The sequence below is a fragment of the Empidonax traillii genome, unplaced genomic scaffold (genome assembly GCF_003031625.1).
Source record: "Empidonax traillii isolate 1590-97213 ecotype Southwest subspecies unplaced genomic scaffold, ASM303162v1 scaffold68:size1967880, whole genome shotgun sequence".
Taxonomy (NCBI): Eukaryota; Metazoa; Chordata; class Aves; order Passeriformes; family Tyrannidae; genus Empidonax; species Empidonax traillii.
In genome coordinates this window covers 514,135-538,288 of record NW_020955261.1, presented here as the reverse complement: position 1 = coordinate 538,288, position 24,154 = coordinate 514,135, and the positions used below count along the sequence as shown (strand labels likewise).

At 39.2% G+C, this 24,154-nt stretch overlaps 1 protein-coding gene across 9 annotated transcripts in view; it reads right to left on the bottom strand.

Annotated features, from left to right (window-relative positions):
- Window positions 1-782: 782 nt before the first annotated feature.
- The window catches only part of MBNL2 (muscleblind like splicing regulator 2), a 111,348-nt gene continuing 87,976 nt past the window's right edge, over window positions 783-24,154 (bottom strand). For 3 of the 9 annotated variants that reach the window (XM_027880319.1, XM_027880323.1, XM_027880328.1), the window contains 3 exons: window positions 23,594-23,747; window positions 20,308-20,343; window positions 783-3,745 (listed from right to left, as the gene is read on the bottom strand). In XM_027880319.1, coding sequence (XP_027736120.1) covers window positions 3,618-3,745; window positions 20,308-20,343; window positions 23,594-23,747 — 318 coding nt within the window. In that variant the 3' untranslated portion in view covers window positions 783-3,617. Of the gene's footprint in view, window positions 3,746-18,805; window positions 18,901-20,307; window positions 20,344-23,593; window positions 23,748-24,154 lie in introns of all 9 variants that reach the window. The other 6 variants (XM_027880320.1, XM_027880325.1, XM_027880322.1 and 3 more) reach the window with 3 other exon arrangements.

Here is a 24,154-nt window from a genome sequence, read left to right as displayed (position 1 = left end):
TGATACATCTAAATAGACTGGTTGACCTGGTGGTTTTCCACATCACTTGTGACCTTGGACTCCTTTCCAACCAGTCCCATGCTGATGAAATGTGGATAACTTTATGACACAAACTCTTCTTGATTCCGCCGGAATTGTATTTCCTTTCTTTAAAGCATTTAAAAAAATATACATGAGAAGGCAGTGTGAAGAAACCACAGAGTTGCAAGCCAGAGGTTTTAATCCCTCCTCTGTCACTAGCTTGCCATGTGATCTCTGCCCTTGGTCACACAACTCCTCTGTGATGCTGCTCTCTCCTGAGGAATTAGCAGATAACAGGGGATTGTTTGTTGGTGTAATACGCTCCGAGATGTAGGAAAGGAAGGAAGATGCAGAGGACACGGCGCCAAAAAAAATCTCCCAACAGCGAAGCAAGTGTGAGCCACACCGCCGAGATAACCACTGCCTGCCTGCACCCCGGCACTAGCAGGCGGGCAGAAAGGGCACGAAACGACTGCCTGAGGCTAAAGCCGTGCAGCGTGGCATCCTCGGCACACTGTGTCTGGCAGGAGAAGTGTATGTGCTTCTTCATGCAGCATCTGCGTGTGTCCTGAACCCAGGGACTACACTTAAGGAATTGTTACTTGAACATGCAATTAGGGGAAAACTAAAATACAACAGAATAAAATAAAAAGTAAATATTTTTGTAAAGACTCGTCCACTTTCTTTTGGCTGTTTTTTTGTTACTCTCGTCCCCTCTTCCCAGAGCCGCACAACAAGAAAGGATTGATCTGACTCCGCTCTCATTTTAAAATGCTTCTTTTTATTTCAGTGGTTGTACATTGGGTGAATGAATTTAACGTCACAACAGAAATAAAATGGCTATTTAACAGACCACTAGTAATTATATATGCTGAAAAAGAGTGAATGAAGGGGTTTCTTTTAACTGTTACCGAAATATTCATTGTACATGTCGTCAATTATGCCGGATGAGAGAGGCAAACAAAAAGGTATTTTTGGTGAGGTGTTGTATCCTTTGAAGAAAAGAAACACTGAGACATCTCAAGTTACTTGAAAGCATGTCTCAGCTACAGTATTCACTGTCTCCGTGTTGGCCCATCTCATGGTTCTTTTAGGGGGTTATATCTGTTGTATTTTTTTTAATTAAACAAAGCATTTAAAATTTAATCATTTTCATTAGACTTTTTTTTTTTAAAATATAAACAAAGTTTTGGCAAATAATATTTATACAGAAAAATAGTTTTAGATCTTCCCAAATTTTGAAATAGTCTATAAAATTACTTTATAAATAAATAAAATGCAGAATCTGTTGTACACGTATTTGCACATCTCTGTAATTGCCTCCTTACTGTTAGCATAGGTTTGTACTTGTACAGTTTTCAGGAATATTACAAAGTCATAAAGTCGGAAAGTGGATCTCTTATTAAAAATACATTTTCTCTTTTGTCTGTCAGTTTATCTGGATGAAAGACCTGATGTATCTGAAGCTTCGTCATCCATGGGCAAAAAATATTGGATTAATTGTAAAAAACATAGATTAACAGTTATTTTGAAACATAAAAAGTTCACACAAAATGATGTCTTGAAGAGTTATCTACATAAAATATTTAAACAACATGGATAATTTACCATTTAGTATTATACAATAAACTACCCAAATGCCTAAATTAACTATTATAAAAAAATAAAAACAACTTTGACAGATATAGGCAAGTTGCAGTGTCAACTACCTAATTATAATGACTGAGAAAGTCTACAAATATTAGTGTTTTAATAGTATATAATGGTGATACCTTAACTGCTAAAGTAACAAGTTAAGATACATTATTTTTCCACAAATTAAAACTAACGCAACGTTACAAGCACTATGTTAATTTTACAACCAAATTGTGATTATTTTTTTTCTTTCGGATGATCAGATCTCCAGCTTTATATATAAATAGATAGTAATTAGACATCAGACAAACAAGATTTAGCCCGGAAAATAATTTCCTAGACAAATAATAATAATATGGTTAGTGCCTTCAGTCGTTCAGAACAGGCAGTGCTGCCAAAGTTTAAAATAGTTTACAATCAATCTGAAGAGGTTAAGTTAAAATACTGCAATCACTAATAATGTCCACATAGAAAACTTATGCTGCAAACAATTATACATAATATCCACTTATAACAGCTGTCTTGTTTTTTAAACAATAATTTAAAAACTATGTCATTTATGTGATATATGTGCAACATATAAAATGTGAAATATGAAATATTTGGTACAATAGTGCTTGAAACAAATCTCAAATCAAACAAATGAAATTTTAATTATACATATATAATTACCTTGTAAATCAACAAAGTATTTAAAAAAGTAAACAACATTAAAATCTGCTTCATCCATATATATGTATGTATGTATATATAACATGTATATAATTGTATTAAAGATATCTTCATACTTTTGTGACATAAAATATGTTTTTAAAGAAAAACAATTAAAAGAACTATTTTTTCTCCACTCTAATCTGGTTACAATCTTATAATCCAATTAAAAAATGCAAATACAGTAATGATTTATTAAACTGAATCTCATTCTACATTCTTAGTGTTCAGTTAATAGCCTAGATTAAAGTCACCTATGAAGTTTCAGTGACTCAACTGAATTTTAATTAAATTAGAGTATCATACAATCTCTTCATCTACAGCCTTCTTTTTCACCTTTTTGTTTGTTAGTTTGGTCTTGGTTTTTTTTTTTTTGTTTGATTTTACACTTCTAGAAGTTACTTCTTAACAGCTTGGATCTTTTTGGTAACCTGACTATGAGTTTCAAAGATTATTCGTGTCCAGTGAGATTTGACTGTTGGCATCAGGCTCACTTTCATCAAGTCTGATGTGACAAAATTTAGGCACTTCTGCAAAGTCTCTTTTAAAAACATTATAAATATACTTGTAAAATAATATTCTCAAGACTTTGTTCTTTTGGGGATTGAAAGGGGTATGAAGGTTCATACTGTGCAAAATTTTTTAGATTTTCTTCTGCTATTCTGCTATGATTCAAATGCAACTTCTCCATACAAGTCAAACACCAACCATGTGCATCTAAAGAATTTGTGCTTTCCTTTGGACTTCTTGCTAAAAATATCAGATTGGCAGGATGATGTGCAGGACACTGGGCTGCGTTTCACTTCCTCTGTCTTGGAATCAACTCACCAGGGGAGCAAAACCAAGATTTTTTTTTATTTTTTTTTTTTTTAACCGAGAAGAAAACCCCCAATCATAGTTTGGGTGAAAATTAAACCTGCAACCGGGGTAAGTTTTTAGCCAATACAACTCAATTATTGCTGAGCTCGAAAGATTCATAAGCACTGAATCTCATGAGACGAACTTATCTGGACCATTTCCGTTAGGTGTAGTTATGGAGAAAAGACAATATTTGCACGAATTAAACTATGCTTAGAAAATCTTTAAAACTAAATGTTACCCTTTATGTCTTGAAACATCACAGCTGGTATCAGGTAGTTAACTATTTTAGGTTGGAGTATAGTAAGCATACCATATTTAATATTCATATATGACATAGCAGCACTAGCTTTTTTGAGTTTTTGATTTGTCCATAAGAACAAATTCTTGACTTAGCATGCAGTTTGTGGCAACTCTAGAGAGGAGGAGACAGGGTAGTATGTACAGTAGCCGTGCTTGGCCGTCCGCAGGGAGGCTTCGTGACACTCCGTTCCGCTCCTGCTGGCTATTTCAGGATTATCTGTTAAAAGAAAGGAAAGCGTGATCGCACTTTTAGGGGACACGGGGCGTGCAGTTTGCCCAGATGGCCAGCGCTGGACTAACTAAGCTCAGGTGCAGCTCGCACAGCACAGCATCCCGTGTGGGACAGCATCCTGGACTCTCACGCTGCTTGGGAGGCGCTCGTGCTTCACAAACCTAGTTCTCTTGCCCTGCACATTGGTCCTCGTGTGCATAAGAACATGCAGAGGGGGCATTTTATGTGTCAAAATACTGGAGGTAGCGCTGAAGCCACTAAAGAAGGGCCTGGCCATAGGCGGGGTGTGCATCATCGGCACCCTGGCTATCAGTGGAGGTGGAAGCAGCCCTGTGCCTCCCAAAGAAGCTCAGAAGTGCATCGTTGCCTGGGCCAACTCTCTAACTCCCACTGTGCTCCCAGAAAGACAGAAAATGACTGGCAAAACAGTGGAGGTAGGGCCCCTTGCCACTAACAAGCAAAAAGATCACAGAATCATAGAATCAACCAGGTTGGAAAAGATCTCTGAGTTCATCAAGTCCAACCCATGACCCAACACCACCCTGTCAACTAGACCACGGCACTACGTGCCACATCCAGTCTCTTCTTAAAAACCTCCAGGGACGGTGACTCCACCCCTCCCTGGGCAGCCCATTCCAATGTCTAGATGTACTAGGCTAGGTGTTTTCACAAAGCTAAACTGTCTTCTCAGTGCATTTTTAGCAGCTGCTTATTTCCTAGAAAAATTATCTTCAGATCAGAGAACTTGAGAGGTTTTCTCATGCTTCCTTAATGCCAGGGAATCCAGGGGATGACCATAATGGTATTTCTATGCACCTAACTAGTCACTAACCTTGCTGCTTTACCTCCATGGTGTCATGAACAGAGGGTGGAGCAACCATTTTACAGGTGTAAATTCTTGTGTTTCCAACACTGTGAAGGTTAAAAGCATGATGGGCCCAGCAACCAACTCTACCTGCTCACAATATTGGAAAATTGTCTAGATTTCCATCACCTGTCTGGAATGTCTGTCAGTAAAAGTGATATCAAAAGCCAGGGGTGTGATATTTTATCATGCCATTGCTAACCTGTGCTCCAGGCTTAAGCACAAGTCAAGAAATTAAGAGTGTATTGCCTGCTCTTACTGTTTAATTTGGCACTTGATGTATTTTTAAGCTGTATTTGTAGGTGGTGTGCAAAGCAGTCATGACAGTACTTTGACCTACTTGTGCATTACAAAGCTAGATCTGTGCTTAATGCAATATTTATATTAAAAGGGGGGAAAATAAAAAGGTGTTTTGAAAGTAACTTCAGCAACATACTACCTCTGACATACAGACCTCCAGAAAGAAACAGGCTTGCCTCTGTGTGCAAGGCGCTTGTTCTAGTCCCCAGCCCAGTCAGCCTCCTCACAACCCCACTGCCTTGCTCTCTGTACACAACTAACTACTGCCTCCCTGACCCTGATGAACTTGCCAGCACGCCAAAAAGCCATCTTTGATTACCATCAGCGCTGAAAATCTGGTGACACGCAAGGCCCCATTGTAATGACACTGTACAAACACCTGCTGCTCCAAAGGGCTTAACATCTAAATACATCATACACACAACAAGGACATATATTTTTAATGAACTTCCACCCATTGTGAGCTTGTTAGCTTATCTCCTATCTTCTGTTTCCTATTGAAACAACAAAGAAATACCTTTGCTCAAATAATGAAGCCCTGTCTGTGATAACCCTGGTCCAGCTCCAGCACGGTGGTTTGACAGTATGCACAAAGAATGCAGCCGTGCTGAAAATAAGAAGTGACCAAGATTTTCAGGACTGGTATTTTTAGCATGTTACAACCCAACATGTCAATGTAATTAATAAAGCAGCTTTAGCTATACTGGGTTAGCCATAATCACACAAGTGTATTTAAAGGTTCCTAAGGTCTCATTTAGTGGGACATAACCTGAAACCTACTCAGTGTAAAAAGCCCCAGAATTTCAGACACTGCAGCTGACTACACTGTCTGCCAACTTTTGAGGGGATAAACTTGCATTTTCCTATAGCTTTTTTTCTCCCTATACAGGGAGACAGATAACTGCCCCTTATGCCAAGACTTCTTTGCTCAAATAGTCCCACAAGTCCAATGTTCCCAATTCCCCCAAAATCTGTGACAGAGGATGCAGAGGCCCTAATCTCAGGCTGTTTCATGGGAAAATGGCAGGACTATTCCTGGCACTGTGATTAACCCAAGTGCCACTCACCCTGCTTTGTGCAAGGCAAGGCAAACGGGTCCTGGGCAGTGTGAAAGAGCAGGGACTACTTCTCTTCCCTGCCCCGGTGAGAGGCAGAGGCAAAGCCCACGATAAGGACTTCACTGCCGTCTCCCTATTCCTGCTGTTTCTCTCCTCCTGTCAAAACTCAGAAAACAGCAAAGACAACGTAAACACTTTCCTTTTGTGTGCGAGCATGTTCTGTTTATGGTCTGTGGGTGCCAGAGCAGCAGCTGGAGCCCTCACTGCCATGCTTCTCCCACTGCCAGTGGCTATGGAGCTGGCTTGCTCCCACCATATAGTCCTCGACAGGGGATGTAACTAGGGCATGTTGCACCCGACTATTTCTAGTACACGTAGGAGTCCTCCTAGGAAAAAAACCTCAAGTCTCTCCTTCAGAACAAGCATCTCCAGCACAGTCACAGAACTGAGGAGCTATATTACTTTTTCAACCTTAGCCACAAAGTGTAAAACATCTCCCATAGTCTTTAATTATATGTTCACACCCTATTTCTTAAAAGATATCACAACTCTGCCTCAGCTACGTACACAGGCATCAGCTTCTGCAACTGTTTTTTTTTTTTTTTTCACTGTGTCTGACAGAGAAACATAAAATGCTAAACTACTTTACATGGAAAACACACTGTGAACCTCTTCTGTTTAATCTACAAACAAAGTAATAAACTGTGATGGAAGACAGAGGCTATCTAAGTCTGCATCGCTGCTAATTGCCCCATCACTTGCATGCTGAAAAAGAAGCTGTAAAGAATACACCAGTGAAGGAACATGCCTGCAAACACTTACTACAGAGTCTACATTCCCTCATTTGAAGAATTACATCTTAGATGTATGTATATATGACTTGTCGCATTTGCCATGATACTATTATATCATTATACTCCACAGCAATGGGATATAATGTATTGACACTTTTACCATAGTATATATAAGCATAAACTCCTAAGAAACAAGTCTATACAATGGGCATGCATTGTTCATGTACAAAGGTCTACAGGTCAAGCATGGGAAAGCGTTTTCTCATGCTCTGTAAGATCCACAGGTGCGGGTACAGACATGCCAGAAAACATACCTTCTGCTGCTGCACTAAGAGATCTAATAAGAACACTATTTCCAGCATAAGCAGAATGGCCTGGCTCTTACAGTCTGCAGCAGTAATGCACAGAAGATTTAACAACAGGAAATGGCATTTTTTAGAGGTAATCACAGATATAGGGTACCTTCTCTGCTGCCTTCTTGCTTGGTACCTGTTAAAAGTGGCAGAAAGTTGGCTACCCTTTAGACTAAAATTACTAAAATTGTGCCAGTGATAGCTACCAGACCTCACTGAAACTAGTAACACACAGAGTGAACCTAAACTTCTGCAAACTGCTTTCTAGCCAAGAAGCATTTGCTCTTCCAAATTTTCCACCTCTTTAGAGGTGGCATTTTTCAGCTCCTAAATGCCAAGACTTTCTTTCTTTTCTACCAGAGCATGGCTCTTTTAGAGCCATTTTTTTTTTTTTTACCTTCAGGACATTCGAGTGATCACAGTGGTCATTAAGCTCCCTGTGCAACACAGGAAAATCCCTAAATTCAGACAGGGTTGCTCCTAAGGATGGTTACAATTCTGCAGCATCATCCAGGGGAATGATAACCAAGAGAGATGTTACTGCCAACGGTTTCAACTTCTCACTGACTACCAGACCACAGTAGTCAGCAGACAAATCTGCGTCAGCTTGGGATTTCCTCAGATGCAGCAAAAGCAGCTGTGATCAGTCATTGCCTCAAGACTCAAAAAGTAAAATCGAGAGTCTGTTAAAACAAGGTGGAAATTCCACCTTTGTGAACTCTTTTTGACACCCAGGTTACTGCTTTATTTGATAACAGTTCATTGAATTAACCAAATTACTGAGACACTACACATTACAAAAACACTGTTTGGCTTGAGATTTTCTGTTTTGAAGCTACAATTCACAAAGCTTTATTCTCTCTGAGTTAAAGTAATTTTCCAGTTCCAGATTTATTATACAACGATGAATACAGAAAATTTACCATTCTGCATGAATCACTGTACATGAACTCTTGTTCAACTAAAGACCTGTCACAGTGGATCAGCCAGAAAACATGACTTTGCATCTACCTCTGACATGTTTCTCTTTCAGAAGTTTTGAAATTATTACTCCAAATGACACTGTGCTCTGTAAGCCTTAATATATTTTAAGGGGGCTTTAAGATTGTATTTGACCTCTGCATTGCAAAGCACTTATCCCTCCAAAAATACATAGTAAACATTTTGGACTGCTCAGCCTTCCATTTTAAAAGCAGTGTAGTAGTCACAGGAGTTTCTTGTAGACAAGATTCATCTCAGATGATTTCAGACACGAATGCCTCAGCTGGTCATCCATTTTACATCTTACTAGCCTACCTCAGCCAACTGATTTTAGCACGAGACAGATTATCAGCTCATGATGCCTTTTTTCCCTCCACCAAATGTAAGAGTCTGTGGCGAATAGTTCGCACTGAGGTATTTAATTTTTGGACACCTGCATCAGGACAGACGAATCCTTCCACAGTGACATTTTCTGTTCTCATGTTTTTCACACAAGTAGCAGACTGGCCAGATATATCTGGGGTATACATTAAAAACAACAGATATTTTCAGACAGCCAGCTCATATCAGGCTGCCTCATAACTTCTGCTTTCTAAAAATAAATCTAACACCAAGTATTTCTTCTCTGTGACATGGAACCCAAGACTATTTATATTTCCCCATGTCTTTGGGAAATGCTTCCACCTCTTTATTTTTCATTTTCTCTTAGAATGTTCTTTTGTGGTATGTGCCCTGTTTCTTCAAAATAACTCAAGGTGGTTTGGGTTTTTGTTTGTTTGTTTTTGTTTTTAAAATTAGAAGTGGAAAAAAATGAGTTCAGACACTTACTGAGAGTAATCTCTATTGTATCAGTTATGCCTGGTCATACTTAATTTTTACTTAGCTTTACAGATGGCCTTTTTCACCTCCTTTTCCCATAGCTTCCTCAGCAGCTCCTCCATGGAGCACCATCCCAAACATTCAAATCCCTCACCCCAGGACTCCCACTGACACTCTCCCAAAGGATAGGTTTTGTCCCTGTCCTCGACTGGCTAACAGCTGAGCTGGCTCCAACTCTCAATCGCATTAAATGCAGCCTGGCTTCTTTCCTTTGCTCTTGATGGCCATAAACTTCATTCTCATTTCCATCATATTATCATTGTATATTTAATGTATATGTACTTTGTTTCTCTCACTAACCATGGTTCTCTCCCCATCCAGGGGTGAAGGAGGATTTTATCTTATTGTTTCTCAATTAATCTAATGCAACCCCAATATATTGGTCTACTTTGCTCATCAATAAGGTGACCTCTGATTTGTATATAAAGGGCAAGAGGACCAGTTCTGCCTGTCCCATATGCTAGTAATATGCCTCTGGAAAAGGGTGAGGGTCAGATGTCCATGCTGAAGTGGACACATCTGCTAGCACATTTTCATTCCATCAGGCACAAGCTGTTGGCCATCAGGATGTCATAAAGCTTGTCTGAATCCAACTCTTCATGATGATCTAAAAAAAAGATGAAGGCAATTAAGGGATTCCAAAGGGCTCAAGGGTTCAGCATCATCATTTGTCTCATTTATTATTCACAAAGTCCTGAAAGAGAGTCTAAAGCCAACCCCTTAGCTCACTTTTGAGCTTCAGTAGGTATTTACTCAAGTAATAATGCATAATATTTAAGTTCAACTTAATACGTATTTACTCACTCTGGAGAATCAGGATTAGTTGTTCTAAAAATGAAAGCAATCTGGTTTTATTTATTCTTCTTTAAAGTAATAAATAATGCAGTGCTAAAAATTGATCATAGCATACTCTAATATATTCTATCAAAATCTATTTTTAAATAATTGCACAGCTAGACTACATAGAAATGAGAAAACCACCCCTATAATATTTTGGGAGCACCCATACTGACTATTTTAAAGACTCAGTCAATTTTATCTTTCAGCAGGTCCAAGCTACCACAATCAGTGGTGGTTTTTACTCAGTACTATTAGGTCATTTTCCTTCTCTTCTTGAATTTTAGAAACTTACAGAAAAGGCTTATGCAGAGGAACTGAGAGTAAAAATGAGTGAAAGGCCAAGCATAAGTTGTGCATTATCTGTGAAAGTGCTCATATTCCTCTTGGAGGGGTGTTACTTCTCTGACCCTGCATTTTCCCAGGCATTCTCACCCAGCTTTCTTTTTCCTTTTAACAAAACCTGCTTTGCATTTTCCTCTTACACACCGTGCATGCCCAAAATCATGCAAGATGAGGCTTCCGCTACAGCATCCCTTTTAGGCAAACGCACCACTGCACATGGAGCGTGGGAAGCCCTTCTGCAGGTTCCTTTGCAGTTATTGCCACCCCGAAAGCCCTCCTCTCCCAAAACCTGGCATTCCAGTTCAAACTTCCTTCCAAGCAAGAGACAGACCACTGCAACACCTGGAACTTAACTCAAACACAGAAAGGTACCCAATTTATGTTCATCAAAGTCACTCATCAGACACCCTGCTGTAACACTTGTGTCAGTTTTATAAATCTCACTATATTTATAATGTCTCTGAGGAAATCGTAACCTTCCTGACTTTTGCCTGCTTACCACTTCCTTAATTTTCTTCGATCTGAATGCTCTCACATTAACAGATATACATATTAGTGTGTGTCATGAAAGATAATTTTGCATAAAAAATGAAGTCTGGCAAGTTAACAAATTTCTCCCTTCAGCTGCAAGTCAAGCAATCAACCAACAAATAAATAAATAAATACATAGATGTTTCTACTGTGGTTACATGGGCGGCCTCCTGCACACTCAAAGCCAAAAACTGGCATTTCAGGTAGGAAATAAATCATACACTGAGATAAAAATATGATTTTTGTTTAATTCAAGGGAAAATAATTGGAGAAACTAGAGATGTGCAGATGCAATTTTTTTCAAAGAACAGAATCCCAAACAAGTACATCTGGAGCTTTGCACTGCTCTGTGTTGTTAAAATTTTATGACGGAAAAACACAGACTCACATGAACTGTGTGTACGCACCATGAAACAAACTCATTCTTCCCCAAATGCCTACAAAATTAGATGACCTTAGAAAAATTTTCCTATGTTTAAATAATATATATGTGCCCCAAAAGACTTCTACTCCACTTGTCAAATTATCATTTATTGAATAATTGAAAGCAAGAAAACAAAAGGAAGTTATCATATCAACCATCAACACTTTTAAAAAAAAATTTCAGTGATATGAAAGTTAAAAGCCTTTAACAGGAAAGGGAAATCTGTTTTGATTTTTTTTTTATATTAAACAAAGAAGTGTTTGCCTTTGCTTACTGCTGATGTTGTGTGACACTGCCACCTAGCAGGCTATCAGAAGAAGTCAGGTCTTAATCCTACACTGAGGAGAGGGGTATGATGGGAGAATTTCTAAAAACAAATCAGAGACTTTTCCATTTCTTCCCACTGGCTTCTTGTATATAAGCACATGATTTAAAATTCTGTGTGCAAGCCCACAGAAGCCTGCAACATCTACAGAGAAATAACACACTATTAAACCAAAAACTATTATTAAAAGTAAAACAAAGACTTGGTTAAAGTTTGCACGAGACTAAAATACAGTTCTTTTGCATTTGCCAGGGTAATCTTTTGGCTTTGCTTCCTTGCTACCTTACAGTTTAAGAAAACAAAATTTTGTTGTGACCTCTAAGACTGGAAATTTCCTCTTGAGTCTGCAAACTGTTAATTCTGCAAGTTTCAGCTACTTACCTGTAACTTGGTGTCAGACAAGATAACCTCATGGAATTGAGGCTTGTGATTCCTGTTTGTCTAGTATGAAAGAGGTAGTAAGCAGTTTAAATTTGCCTTTCCTACTGTGACAAGGTATTGCTATTTAAATACCTTCTCTAGAGAACTGACTCTTCATGATCAAGGGTCATTTAGGTTCATTTCTCCATCCTGGTACATATACAAGGCAAGATGTCCAGTCCTGCATTCCACATGCCAAGACACCAAAGATGGGCTTCCTATGCCTAGTTCTGCCCTGGGCTGGCTCCCTGCAAGCTTTGCCTCTGATAATGTGTCTCAGAAAGGAACCTGTTCCTCTGTCTCCTTTTTTGACTTCTTAATGTCAGATCCAAATCGCCCTTTCCGTTCTTAGAACAAAATTTTCTAAAGAATTATTTATCTTGAGATTTTATGGAATTTTTAGACCAAAACTTTCAGTCATGAAAAGACAAAAATTCTTTACATACTCAGTATACCCATCAGAAGCGCTTTCCTACCTGTTGCCTCATTCTTTCAGAAACAGCAATTAAAGATTTTCAAACCTCTAACAAGAATTTCGTATAGGCTCTTATTTGTAAAGTTCTTACATTTGTTTTCCCTTACCACCTTCCTTTTCAAAAGCTTCCTTTTAAATGACAAAAAAAAGAAGTCCATTTGCTACTATTTACCAGATTTTTCAATTTGTTTTCTCAGTATATTGTTACTCTTGCCTCTGTTTACAAGTACAGCAGGTTTCCCTGAGGAACAAAGGGAATGTGAGAGAGTAAAAGCCTGTCAGCAGTGCTATGGACAACCCTCTGCCCTGCCAGAAGGCCTCCCAGGGTTAGAGAAGAAGACTGGAGAGGAAGCCCTTCTGGGGGACACCAGGCAATATTTGCAAGGGCAACTGGCACTTCTGCTTAATGCAGAAGGAGAGAATCACTTTAGTAGGTGCCAACATTTTGGTGTAAAAAGAATCTGCCTCCCTTGGGAGTGGTGCTGCCTTTGCAAGCACCTTGGCAAGGAGAGGTGTTCTGCTGCTGCACGTGCTGGCTCTGCCCCCTCCCGAGGGAGCCACCACATACGGTACTTCAAATTGCAAGAACGTGGGATGTTTGTATTTACAATATATTAACTAGTTTTTGCATTCTGGGGCAAATATTTTAATTTTCTTTTTGTCAAACGTAACTATTTTTATTTTTGCTTCATTGTTTTCTAACAGATTTTGACAGAACTGAAGGCTACTGAATGATTTCATAATTAATATCTGCATAATTGCCACCTAATTCAGTGAGAATGCTGATGCTAATTTAAAACAGCTGTGCCAGATAATCACAAGCCTTAGCATGAGACAGCCTGTTGATCTTATATTTCTTTTCAGACACAGCTTATGAATGTTTCACTCTTCTATTGGATCCGTCCTTTAATTTTTCCTTCCTGGTAAAAGGTCATATAACCTGTTGTCACTAAATAACATCTTTAAGCAGCATCCTCTGTAATGCTATCTTAATGCTGTCAGTCTCTGGTCCATTTTCACTGCTACAGAATATAAAGCCATGCACTGTTCTGAACTGATGTAATGTGAGCAAGACTCACATCATTTGGAATATTTTTGAAATTGGTAATTGTCATCTAATAACTAGGAACTAAGCAAGCACCAACTGATCTTAAGGACACAGATGAGGACATAGAAATGCTGGTGTCTTAACCCCCTGTGACACTCAGTGAGGTGATAAAAACTAGTCAGTAAGCCAACAAAGCCTGCAGATCCCTACATGTTATCACCCACTACAGACTCAAGTCATTTGCTCACCAGGGGTTTAGTACCATCTTGGCTAAGGTCTCCTGCCTGTCATCCAGCTGCCAGTTCAGAAGGAAGTGTGTATATTTGCCTGTAGGTCCTGTATTGCACCTGCCAAGCTTGTGAAAATGTCTTGGATAACCTAGACATCCAAGGTTATCTTAGGATAATCTTAAAAGTCCCTAGACACATGTTTAGGCAACTGAACCAAGCCCTGTGAAACTTTTGAAGGACAAGCCATACTACTTTCTAGACTTCATCTGACTGGGCTGATAAACTTCACAGTCTGTGATGGGTACTTAAACTTGTATCTTGCACATAGAAACCCACACTCAGGCACCAACACTTAAAGAGTCTTAACTCTAGGCTAAGTCTAACCTTTTAATTCTTGCAGGACTCACCAAGGCATATATATAAACGAAACAGTAGTAAGGCTTTCTATTTAGAAATTTAAAGCCCTCCCAAGCAGGTGTTGCCATTATTTAAAATTGAACTTCAGCCCCAAAATTCAGAATAACACCTCTCTCAAATAATGTTAGAATAAATCATCCTCTGTTAAACCGTCTTTGGCACGCAGGGTAGAGGAGTCACATCTTTCTGCATTTGCATTAACATGAACATTCCCTCCAAGGGAGCTCTACCTAATCTTTCACTAAGTTTCTAATCCTGTATTTGCTTACAAAGCAAATAGTAAAACAAGAAGAGAAACAAACTTCCAAATAAGATCTATGTCTTTTCTATCATCCTGAAATTACAGCAATTACATTCTTAGCCTAAAATCATCAATAAATACTACTCTTTCCCTCTACAACTACCTGAACGGAGGTTGTAGCAAAGTGAGGGTTGGTCTCTTCTCCAAAGTAACAAGTGATAGGATGAGAGAAAATGGACTCAAGTTGCACCAGGGAAGGTTTAGATTGGATATTGACACCGTTTCTTCATGGAAAGGGTTGTCAAAATGCTGGAACAGGCTGTTCAAAGCAGTAGTGGATTCACCATCCTGGAGGCATTTAAAAGAAGTGCTGCACTTTGGGACATGGTTTAGTGGTAGACTTGGCAGTCCTGGGTTAAGGGTCAGACTTTGGTCCTAGAAGTCTTTTCTAACTTAAGTGATTCTGTGATTCTACCTGGGAGAGAAGCTCAGCAGGTAACAGTTTCCTTGCTTGCTGGAGTACTGCTAGTCCACTAGCTAGAGAAGTAACAATTAAAAGCTTCGTTAAAGTTCTCTGATGTATATATTTACATACAAAACCTGAATATTTAAATAAGACTTTCACATACCTCTGTCCACATGCATGCACTAGAGGGAGCTAGGACCAAACCCTCCGTATATATGCCCTAACACTGCTTCTCAAGATCATTTCACACTACCTGAATCTTTGCTCCCAGAAAATGCTTTCAGCATCCCAAAACACCTGAGCGTAAGTTCATTAAGGATCTACCTTTGAAGCGTGTTTAAGCAGCTTCAGTTTCCAGCACCATTCTGAAGGGAAGGGGGGAAGAAGGAAAAGGGGAAGGGCCTCTCATCTCTGACCAGACATGCTCCTGGACTCCTTATGTACCTCTGGAAGCCCACCTGCCTTTCACTGGAGAGCTGAAGTCCACCCCCTCCATATCCTCTCACCACAGCCTGGCAGATAACAGTAAGCAGGGACATTCCCTCAAGGGATGTCCTCACACAGTGAGCAGCACAATCACCAGCTCCTATATTAACATAGTTTTTAATCAGCCTTTGTAAAACAGGGTTTGCAGTATTTTTGCTGCATCCTGTTTCCATTGCACTGAGCCAAAGCGATGCTCTTCCCCTCTGATGTACATTGCACGAAAATTATTTTGGTTTTAAAACCTACCCTTTGTAAGTCAGGAAAAGCAAGAGATTCCCGATTTTCCACATATTCTTAAGTGGTGGCACCTTGCACAGACATACTACACCATAGCCTTTAATCATACACAATCTTCTCACATGCCTTGTGCCATATATTGAACACACAATGCCCAGAGTTGCTGGTCAAGCATGACTGACTGTGTGTGTGTCAATGCAGGTACATTTTGAGCTGCTACTTGTGTTATTTTCTGAAAGAAATGATGTACAGAAGACATGAGACAGAGTTCATTTCTTTTTTCCAAAATACAAGCTGACAGCACATACTAAATAATTTACTGAACCCAATGTTGTTGTTAGGTTTTTCCAGCCGTTAGCTGAGACTCTAACTTTTGGGATGTCAACTTTTCCCTTCCACTGGTGCTTCGAGGACACAGGGATCATCACACTCAATCCAAGGAATACCAGACATCTTTCCCCATGTGAAAATACTAAGCCAAATTATACTAAACTAAACGATTAAGCCCTGCTACAACCTTCTTTTCAAGCCTAGCACCGTGAGTAGAAGTTGTGGGAGTTGAAATGGGATGGGCTGAAGTCTTCAGGTTGTAAAATGAAGTATGGTAGAGACACTAGAAAGAGGAAGCTGTACCCCAGAGATATGGCACAGACCAGGAAAGGAAATTTTATCTAGTCTTTTTCTGAAATACTTGGGAGAGTTTAAATCCATACCAGAGGACACAAAGAATGTTATGATCATGAACAAAGTCATCTTAATTGACAAGTTAATAACCTGCTCCTGTTGTGTTTCTTGGGCTAAGAAAATACTGAGAGTTAGGACCAAAGAGTTCCTGTGGGACCTTTCCCAGCGATGTACATTTGTCTCCAATCATAGGAGGTTGTAAATAAACAGAAAACTTCGGATTTTTGTCTCTTATAAAGAAGTAACTACTAACTACTTACCCTAGTTTGAAATAGATGGGTTTTCTACAGTAGCTTTTAAAGACTTGCAATGACTAAAACAAAGATAAGAGTGGGAAAAAAAACAGTGATGGTACATACTACTGAAGCCAGTGAGAACAGCTGCCAGGGTGGGACTCATCTCCTCCACAGGCAGCAGTGCAGAGCTTTGGTAACATATCCACACTCCTTCCACGGGCAAGAGAAAGAGGCAGGACCCTCCAAGGCAATTTTACCCTGCCCTCATACAGACATAGAAAAGCAGATGAACCGAATGCCAAATTTCCAAACAGCTGAAGTTAAACAAGTGAAAACCCATCCTCCTGTTAAACCATCCCTTAATTACAGCATGGAGTTGTATGTATACACACACACACACACAAATATATGCCACTAAATAAATAGGAACAGACACTTTCTATAACTCCTGTTAAATTTAAAATGTTCTAATCCTTCAACACAAACAAAATCTGCACTGGGAAAGCAGGGGCTCTGCCTGCCATCCTGCTGGATGAGAAAGTGTGTTAAGGCACACCTATGTCTTCTCTGTGGCACTAGCTACTTGTATGAAAGTGTTCCCATTAACTAAAAAAAAGACTGCTTACTGGTCCTTTTCGTAGGCATACATGTATTTATTCTGCCTTCAGCCACTGTTGGCCCCTCTCACACTCAGGAGAGCAGGTGGTGGACCTGCCCCAGCTGCACTTCCGTGCTGGAGAGGGTCCCTAGCTGACCCAAACCACCCCATTTTCTCATAGTCCCTTGGCATCTTCAAGTCCCTTTGTCACCAATTCGGGACCACAAAACTACAATGGATACCACCAAAAAATTTTCTCCTGCAGACACTGTTCTGGAAACGACCATGAAATACACCATTTGTCTGCTGCACTTTCATCCTTATCCCAAGCATTTTTTTACAAGCTAGCTCTCAGGAAAGTACACGTAAAACAACAACACTCTTTCAGTGAAAATGCTAGAAGCACAAATACCACAACGTTGGCAAACAAACCTAAAAAAAAAAAAAAAAAAGGGACTGGTTTGTGTTTCTTTAGGATGTATTTCAGAGAAAATGGACTGGTTTGTGTTTCTTTAAGGAAGTAGGGTGTATTTCAGAGGTAGTATATTTTTCATAAATTATTATAAATAAACTCTTGCAGCAACTTCTATTTTTCCATGGGATACTCAAATAGTTTTGGGAAAGAGAGTAAAAAAAATAAACCTGTTGGTATAACAGTATTAAGCAAAACATTTTCACTGATTTCTTTCTAAGCCCTTGGCGAGTGGAGGGGAATGAATCAAGACAAGAGTATCTACTGGATCTGCAGCAGCTTGTCAGTCTGTCCAGGAGCAACACGAGGAAAGGTGGTGGGGACACAGCCCTTTGCTTTCTCTTGGTGAGCAAATCTGCTTGCTTCCTCTTCACTCTGACCTCTCAGAACCTGAGGGGAAACACCTCTTAGATGGAAGTGCCAGAGTATGGTCCCAAAGCAACAGAAAAGCCAGAGCAACCCAACAGCTGTGCAAATCCCTCCCCTGGCAGATGCCGGGTGCATCAGGGTGGGATGCCCCAACGGAGGAGTCAAAGCTACGCACTATGGGCTCCAACAGATATGTCTTCCCTGGGAATCCGGTCCTGCAGGAGGAGGGGGAAACCTTACCAAAATGAAAACTGCCATTAACATAACAAACTGCAGAAGAAGAGGAGAAAGTACCATCTTTCCTAGCCTGCCTCAGCCAGTAACCCTCAGGGTTCTTTCTAACATCATTCTTTAGGGAAATATAATTCCCAGGTTAAAGATACACTTTCAAAGGGAAAGCAAGCATAGTCATAAATATCTTGAGTGCTGATTAGATCACTTGCATTTACAGACAACATTCCATTTTTTCTTTTAATTGTTTTTCCAACTGCCTTGTCCTGGTTGTCATTTTTGACAGCTTCCATGCTTACAAATTAGTCACTTCCACACACCTCATGAAAAAGGCTACATAAACACACCTGAATGTTTGAAATCTGTGATGATCTTCCTTTTGTGTTAATAATAATTCCTTAGGTGTTAATAATAAACTTTTGTAAGTAGTCCGATACTACAGTGATTCTAACTCCAGCTGGGTTAATTACACAATAATTAAGTACAAACATCGCAACACAAAACACAGCTACATCATTATTTGCAACAAATGTTAACTCTAAATAAGTGCAACCTGTCCCACAAACACTTGCTATAAACGACTTAAAAATAAACGTAAAATTTGATGGGGTAAACACAGAAATAAAAAAAAATTCTCCGGGAGAATTTTTTTTGTTTAAAAATAAAAAAAAAATTAAAATAAAAATCTCAGCACTCATTTAGAGTTCAGGATCTTGTGAAAGAAAGCTTTAAAAGGAGCAAACCTGATTTGCTGTGGCTGTTGCGGCGAAGGGAACACTTGTTGCAGGAGTTGTTGCTGCAGAGACAGTGGCGGCCGTAGCGTTGTGCATCATGGGTACTTTCAGGAGGGGAACCATGGAAGCAATGAACAGGAGGGTGCAGCATTATGGTAAGAGAAGTGGTATTTTTGGCATGGTGAATATCAAGAGCGGCAAGCCATCGTCATGGGTTAAACCGGCAGATGGCATGCAATCACAGTGCAAAGCGAGAAAGCGTGGCGGAGAAATAAAAAAAAAGGGAAAATAGCTTATTACAAGTACAATTAAAGGAAGGTTGTCAACACAATCGGCGATTCCCAGAAAAAAAGAGTAAGGACGACTGAAAATGTGACTCTGTTGTCTCTAAGAAGAAGGTTACTTGTGCAAATGAGGTCTTTACCAACATAGCCCATTACCTGCGCATTGTTATATGGGGTTATTTGTTTTCCCCCAATACAGACATAAATCCCTTCAAAATAAAATTCTACTAAAGAAAGCCCCAGTGGTTTGAACTGGGAAGAAAATTGATCAATGTTTATCTTAATTTTTAAACAAAATTAAAAATTAATTATTTTCATGTATCTTCATTTTGAAGTAAGCCAGATACTTGCTGTCTTCCTTTATAATCCAATTTATGCATTTTTTCCTACTAGCACTGCGTAACTGTTTGACTTTATCAGAGTTAAATTACCATCTGCTTTGAGGCAAAAATCAGGAGAGGGATGATGATAGTTTTCCTGATATAAATACTACTTTGTTTGATCTAAAAAAGCAAGATCGATTTTGTGAAAGTCACTGCTTTTGCTCATTTTAAGAATGAATTTTAATCAGCATCTTCATGGGGGAATTATTAACTTGATGTTTTAAAGGCTTGATATTTTAACTGTTTTATCTGAGTAGGCCCAAAAAAACCCAAAAATAAAATCACTGGGTTAGGGCTATAGAAGAAAGATTACTTCTTAGAGGCTGTTGCATTGGACTTCACCCTTGCATGCCCAAAATGTTAATTTCAAGCTGCAAATATATTTAAAGGAGGAGTGAGATTCAGATCACGAGTTTCAACAGAACCTCTGTAGGCATTTCTGGGAAACGCTGATAAAACTTTCTAACACACAGCAAAGGAGAAATAGGCACACCACTATGAAATTTTAAAACACTGATGAAAATTTGCTGGCTTTTTCCGGTATTTTATGATTTTATAGTACTAGCCAATATAAAATATAAAGAGAAATAAAACTTTGAAAACTGAAAAGCAGACTGGAATTCATGGTATTATGCTTTTGCAGTGTAGTTGTTATAGCAGGTGATATCACGTCTAAACTGCAGCTTTCATCTACAAATCTAAACACTCTGCAAAGTCAACCAGAAGGACAAGCGAACCTTTAATTCTAGTCAGTGTCTAAATCTCGCCTAGGATTTTTGAAACAAGTGAATACACATCATATACAGTATAAAAAAAGAGATCAATAAAGAAATTTGGAACCTACCAATACTGGTAGCGGGTGTCATGCACAAAACTGACCCTGCGTGTCATGCAATGATAGGTGAAAAAAGTGGATAAAGGGAAGAAACAGGTTAGCCGTTTAGAGTTAACATTCAAAGTGAGATTCAAGCATAACCACAGAGAAGTAAGTTAGTTAAATGAAACTGTAAGGTCATTCATAGTTTTGCTTTAGCACAAAAAGGTGATTGTGTTGTTACTAAACTCCTGAATATACTGTGTGATTTTTGGCACGTTTCTGTGCATATTCAGGATACTTCATAAACTTTTTCACTTACTAATTTTATCATTTCCCATAGTACTTTTGTAGCAACAGGTTTTTTGTTTATAGAAACATCTTTGGTTAAAGGTCATGCTATTTGGGAATTTTAGAATTCACTGCGTAATTCAGCTCAATGTTGTGCAGATCAACATTCACCAACTTTCTGACATGAGGCAGGCACAGAAGTTAAAATTAAATTAAGACAATATTATTCTGCAGGGGCTTTGCCAAATTTGCATTTGATGTTAATGTATCCATTCTTAACATAACTGGAGGAGGAGCCGTGCTTCTGGAGAAAACAAACACTACTTTGACAATTCCCCAAGCTAAACACCTCAAAGCTTGTAATGTTGCAGCAGAAGGCCCCCAGTGCACCTCAGAGATGCTGTGGAAGGACTGATTGCCTGGAATGCTTAACCTTTCTGGAAAGACCAAATGGAAAAAGACATCAGCATATTTTCAGTATGGTACATACAGCAAGCTGGTGAAGGCACGCAGGGAAGGAGACAGGCCCCAGGTACCTGCATATTTCACACAAAGCCGAATATGCTTCCTTATATTCCTGCTTAATCACTACTGCAGTCTCTTACAGGACTCTCGCAGTACTGGTGTAACTATGAATGACCTTATCCAAGAACAATTCCCAGAGAATACACAAAGTTCCTCCTCTAGAGGCTATAGAAACACTAACAAACAGCAATGGAAAGAGAGAAAAGATCTCTTGTTTTTAAGATCGTTCACCAAACAATAAGGAGAAGGTGACAAAGCAATCAAACTGATGTAAAACAAACAAAGTGCAGAACTTCGGAGGTAAGCCATGCTAAGTCAAGCCCCACACTTTTTGTTAGAGGAGCCAGTGGTTAAGAAAGCAGAGGAGTTATATAAAACAATTAAGTTTTATATATATTCCAGCAGCAAAACTTGTTTTAAAATTTAATACACACACGCACACGCACACATACACACACACACAAGGAACACATTTGAAAATTATACCAGTTTAGAAAATATAATCATTTAAAATGCAACAGATAATGTCATGCATTGCTCCTTAGATCTGGGTGGCATGACAGTCCTTACACCCACCAAATCCAACCTTCCAAGGAAACGTGGGAATATCGATGCAGCATCTTTAACAGAAAGTTCATGACACCCACTCATATAGAGGGGGTTTCCCTTTCCTGACCTTGTCCCATACCCCACTTCTCTCTCTAATATCCTTTCTAGGTGCTGATGGTGTTCGAAAAGAGCAGGAGGTTCATCACTTTGAGAAAGGTTTTCTACTCTGGGGCTTGAGCTCCATCTGCTGTGTTATACCTCTATTTTTGTTCTTATTCATGCACTTGTTTTGGGGCTTGCCAACCACCTGGCCTGTAAGGTTTGGTTCCAAGATCCACCCTTCCCGCCATCAGAAATTTGTCAGATAAAACTATAATTACAACCATTAGCTGGAAAGAGGGACACACAATAAAAGTACAAAAAGTGAGCTACTTAAGGAAGCATGAACACTCCAAAAGTCTGGAAAATATCCAAATGCTCTTTCACTGAAAAAGGTTTAAAATACTGTATTTTCCATAGTTAATTTAAAGTCCTTGGCAAATAATAGCAATAAGCCCCGAAAGGGAGTGCTTAAGAAGGAAAAACACCTATTGTGCTGCAAATTCTCAGGGTTTCAATGTAAAATAAATTTGTGGAAATTTCTGCATGTTTGTAAGCACAGGGCATTCTTCCATTCATGTCCAAATAGGCAGTCTCACAATTTTTTTTTTTTTCTTTTTCCAAACACTCCCATAAATGTCAGTGTGTTTTCTGCCACAGATATTCTGGTGCACCAATGTGCTAAAAATACAGCACGCTATAACTTACTATTATAAATACGGGGGCAGGCTCCAAGGTTGTTACTGAGGCCTTATAGAAAAATTCCATGAAGTCAAAGCCATCTGTGTTTGGTTTTTATCTTTAAAAACATATGGGAATGCTGATAGATTGGGAAATGATCATGTGTTGAGTTTCATTCCTTGTTTAACCGACATTATTTCTACAAACTAAAATAACATTGCTGAAATGTCAAATGCAATTGTAAACACGTAGTTTTAAACGATTCTGGAAGTTCACACTGGATAACATTCTGACACTAAAACACATTATTAGTTAATTATGAATGAAATCGCAGAATTCCTTAGGCAGGATATTTACCTTTGGGAAGTTTGGAGTGGGGGTGACCGACATAATTTAAAGGGTTATGTTGTTACTGTTTACACAAGCACCTAGCACATTCCTTCTCTCACAGTGTTAAAGAGAAGCCCTGCCACCAGCCATGGTGCAGTTCAAATCGTCTCTGAATGCTCTGATTTTTACAGTTATGAGCACTGAAATGTAAATTACATTCACTCATCTTCAGATCATCCTTATGAGGAAGTATAATCCCAGCTATGAGCCGTAAATGCTAGGAAAAGTTCTGGTGGTGTTCCAAAATGAGAACCACAAAAATGCATCTGGTGCCTCAAAGTCCTTTAGTGCAGCTACGGGGAGCAATGTGTTTTGCCAGTATTGACTGGAAGGTTATGGCTGGTGTTCCCCGTCTCAGGGTGCTCATATGCAGCTGGGACAAATCCCCACGGCTGCACAACAGCAGCCAAGGGAGCAGGAGGATGCTGTGGCATCTTTGGAGTGCGATGCTTTTCCCAGTATTTTTGTTGGCGGAACTTTGCCCTCTTGACATCTAGGTGAGTGCTGGCTGATACAAGCCAAAATCCAGCCAATTTAAGGTAGGCAAAAAAGGGGCAAACTCTGGACAATGATGAGCAAGGCTGTGAATGTGCAAAAACGCAGCTCAACAGCACGTTGAAATTTCTCCTTGAATTGTCGTCCTTTGCAGGAGGAATTAAAATAATGTGTAATCATCCATGCAGACTTCACCTCAAGTGGGACAGGAATCAGTTAAGTGCAACTGCCTGTCAGGGAGGCTACCTAAGGAACACAAAATTGATTCAGTGTGGGTACAACATACCTGTTGGGATAAACGCTGCATGTTGCTGCAACTGAGCATTGGCAAGAGCCTGTTGATAGTGCAAGACACTGGGATTGAAAACGGCACTGGCACCATTGCTTTTTTCAAGTGCTTGTCTCTTTGGTAAAGGGTGAAGAACACCAGGAGGAAAGGCCTGTAAATAAGAAAGTTAGTTAAAATGGCGCCATTTTTAAGACGTTGTCTGTAACATACATATAAATACAAAAACTTAGTATTTTTTAAAGCGGCTAAAGATGCCTCGCCATGCATATTAACTCAAAGCACAGCAATGTAAAATGAGTGAAATTTTGTTATTGATAGCAAAAGCATGGTACTATTAACCTAAAACTGTAGCAGCACAACTACTGAAAAGAAACGTTTGCTTTAAAGCAACGAAAATGGCATTGCCTTTAAGTAGGTTTTCAAATATTACGGGGAGAAAAAACCACTTGTGTTTCATTGCCAAGTATTTTATTTTTTTTTTAATTTAAATATAATTTCCTATTATTATACAGATTAATGGATTATGTTACATGTTTTCAATTACAAAAGCAGTTTTAT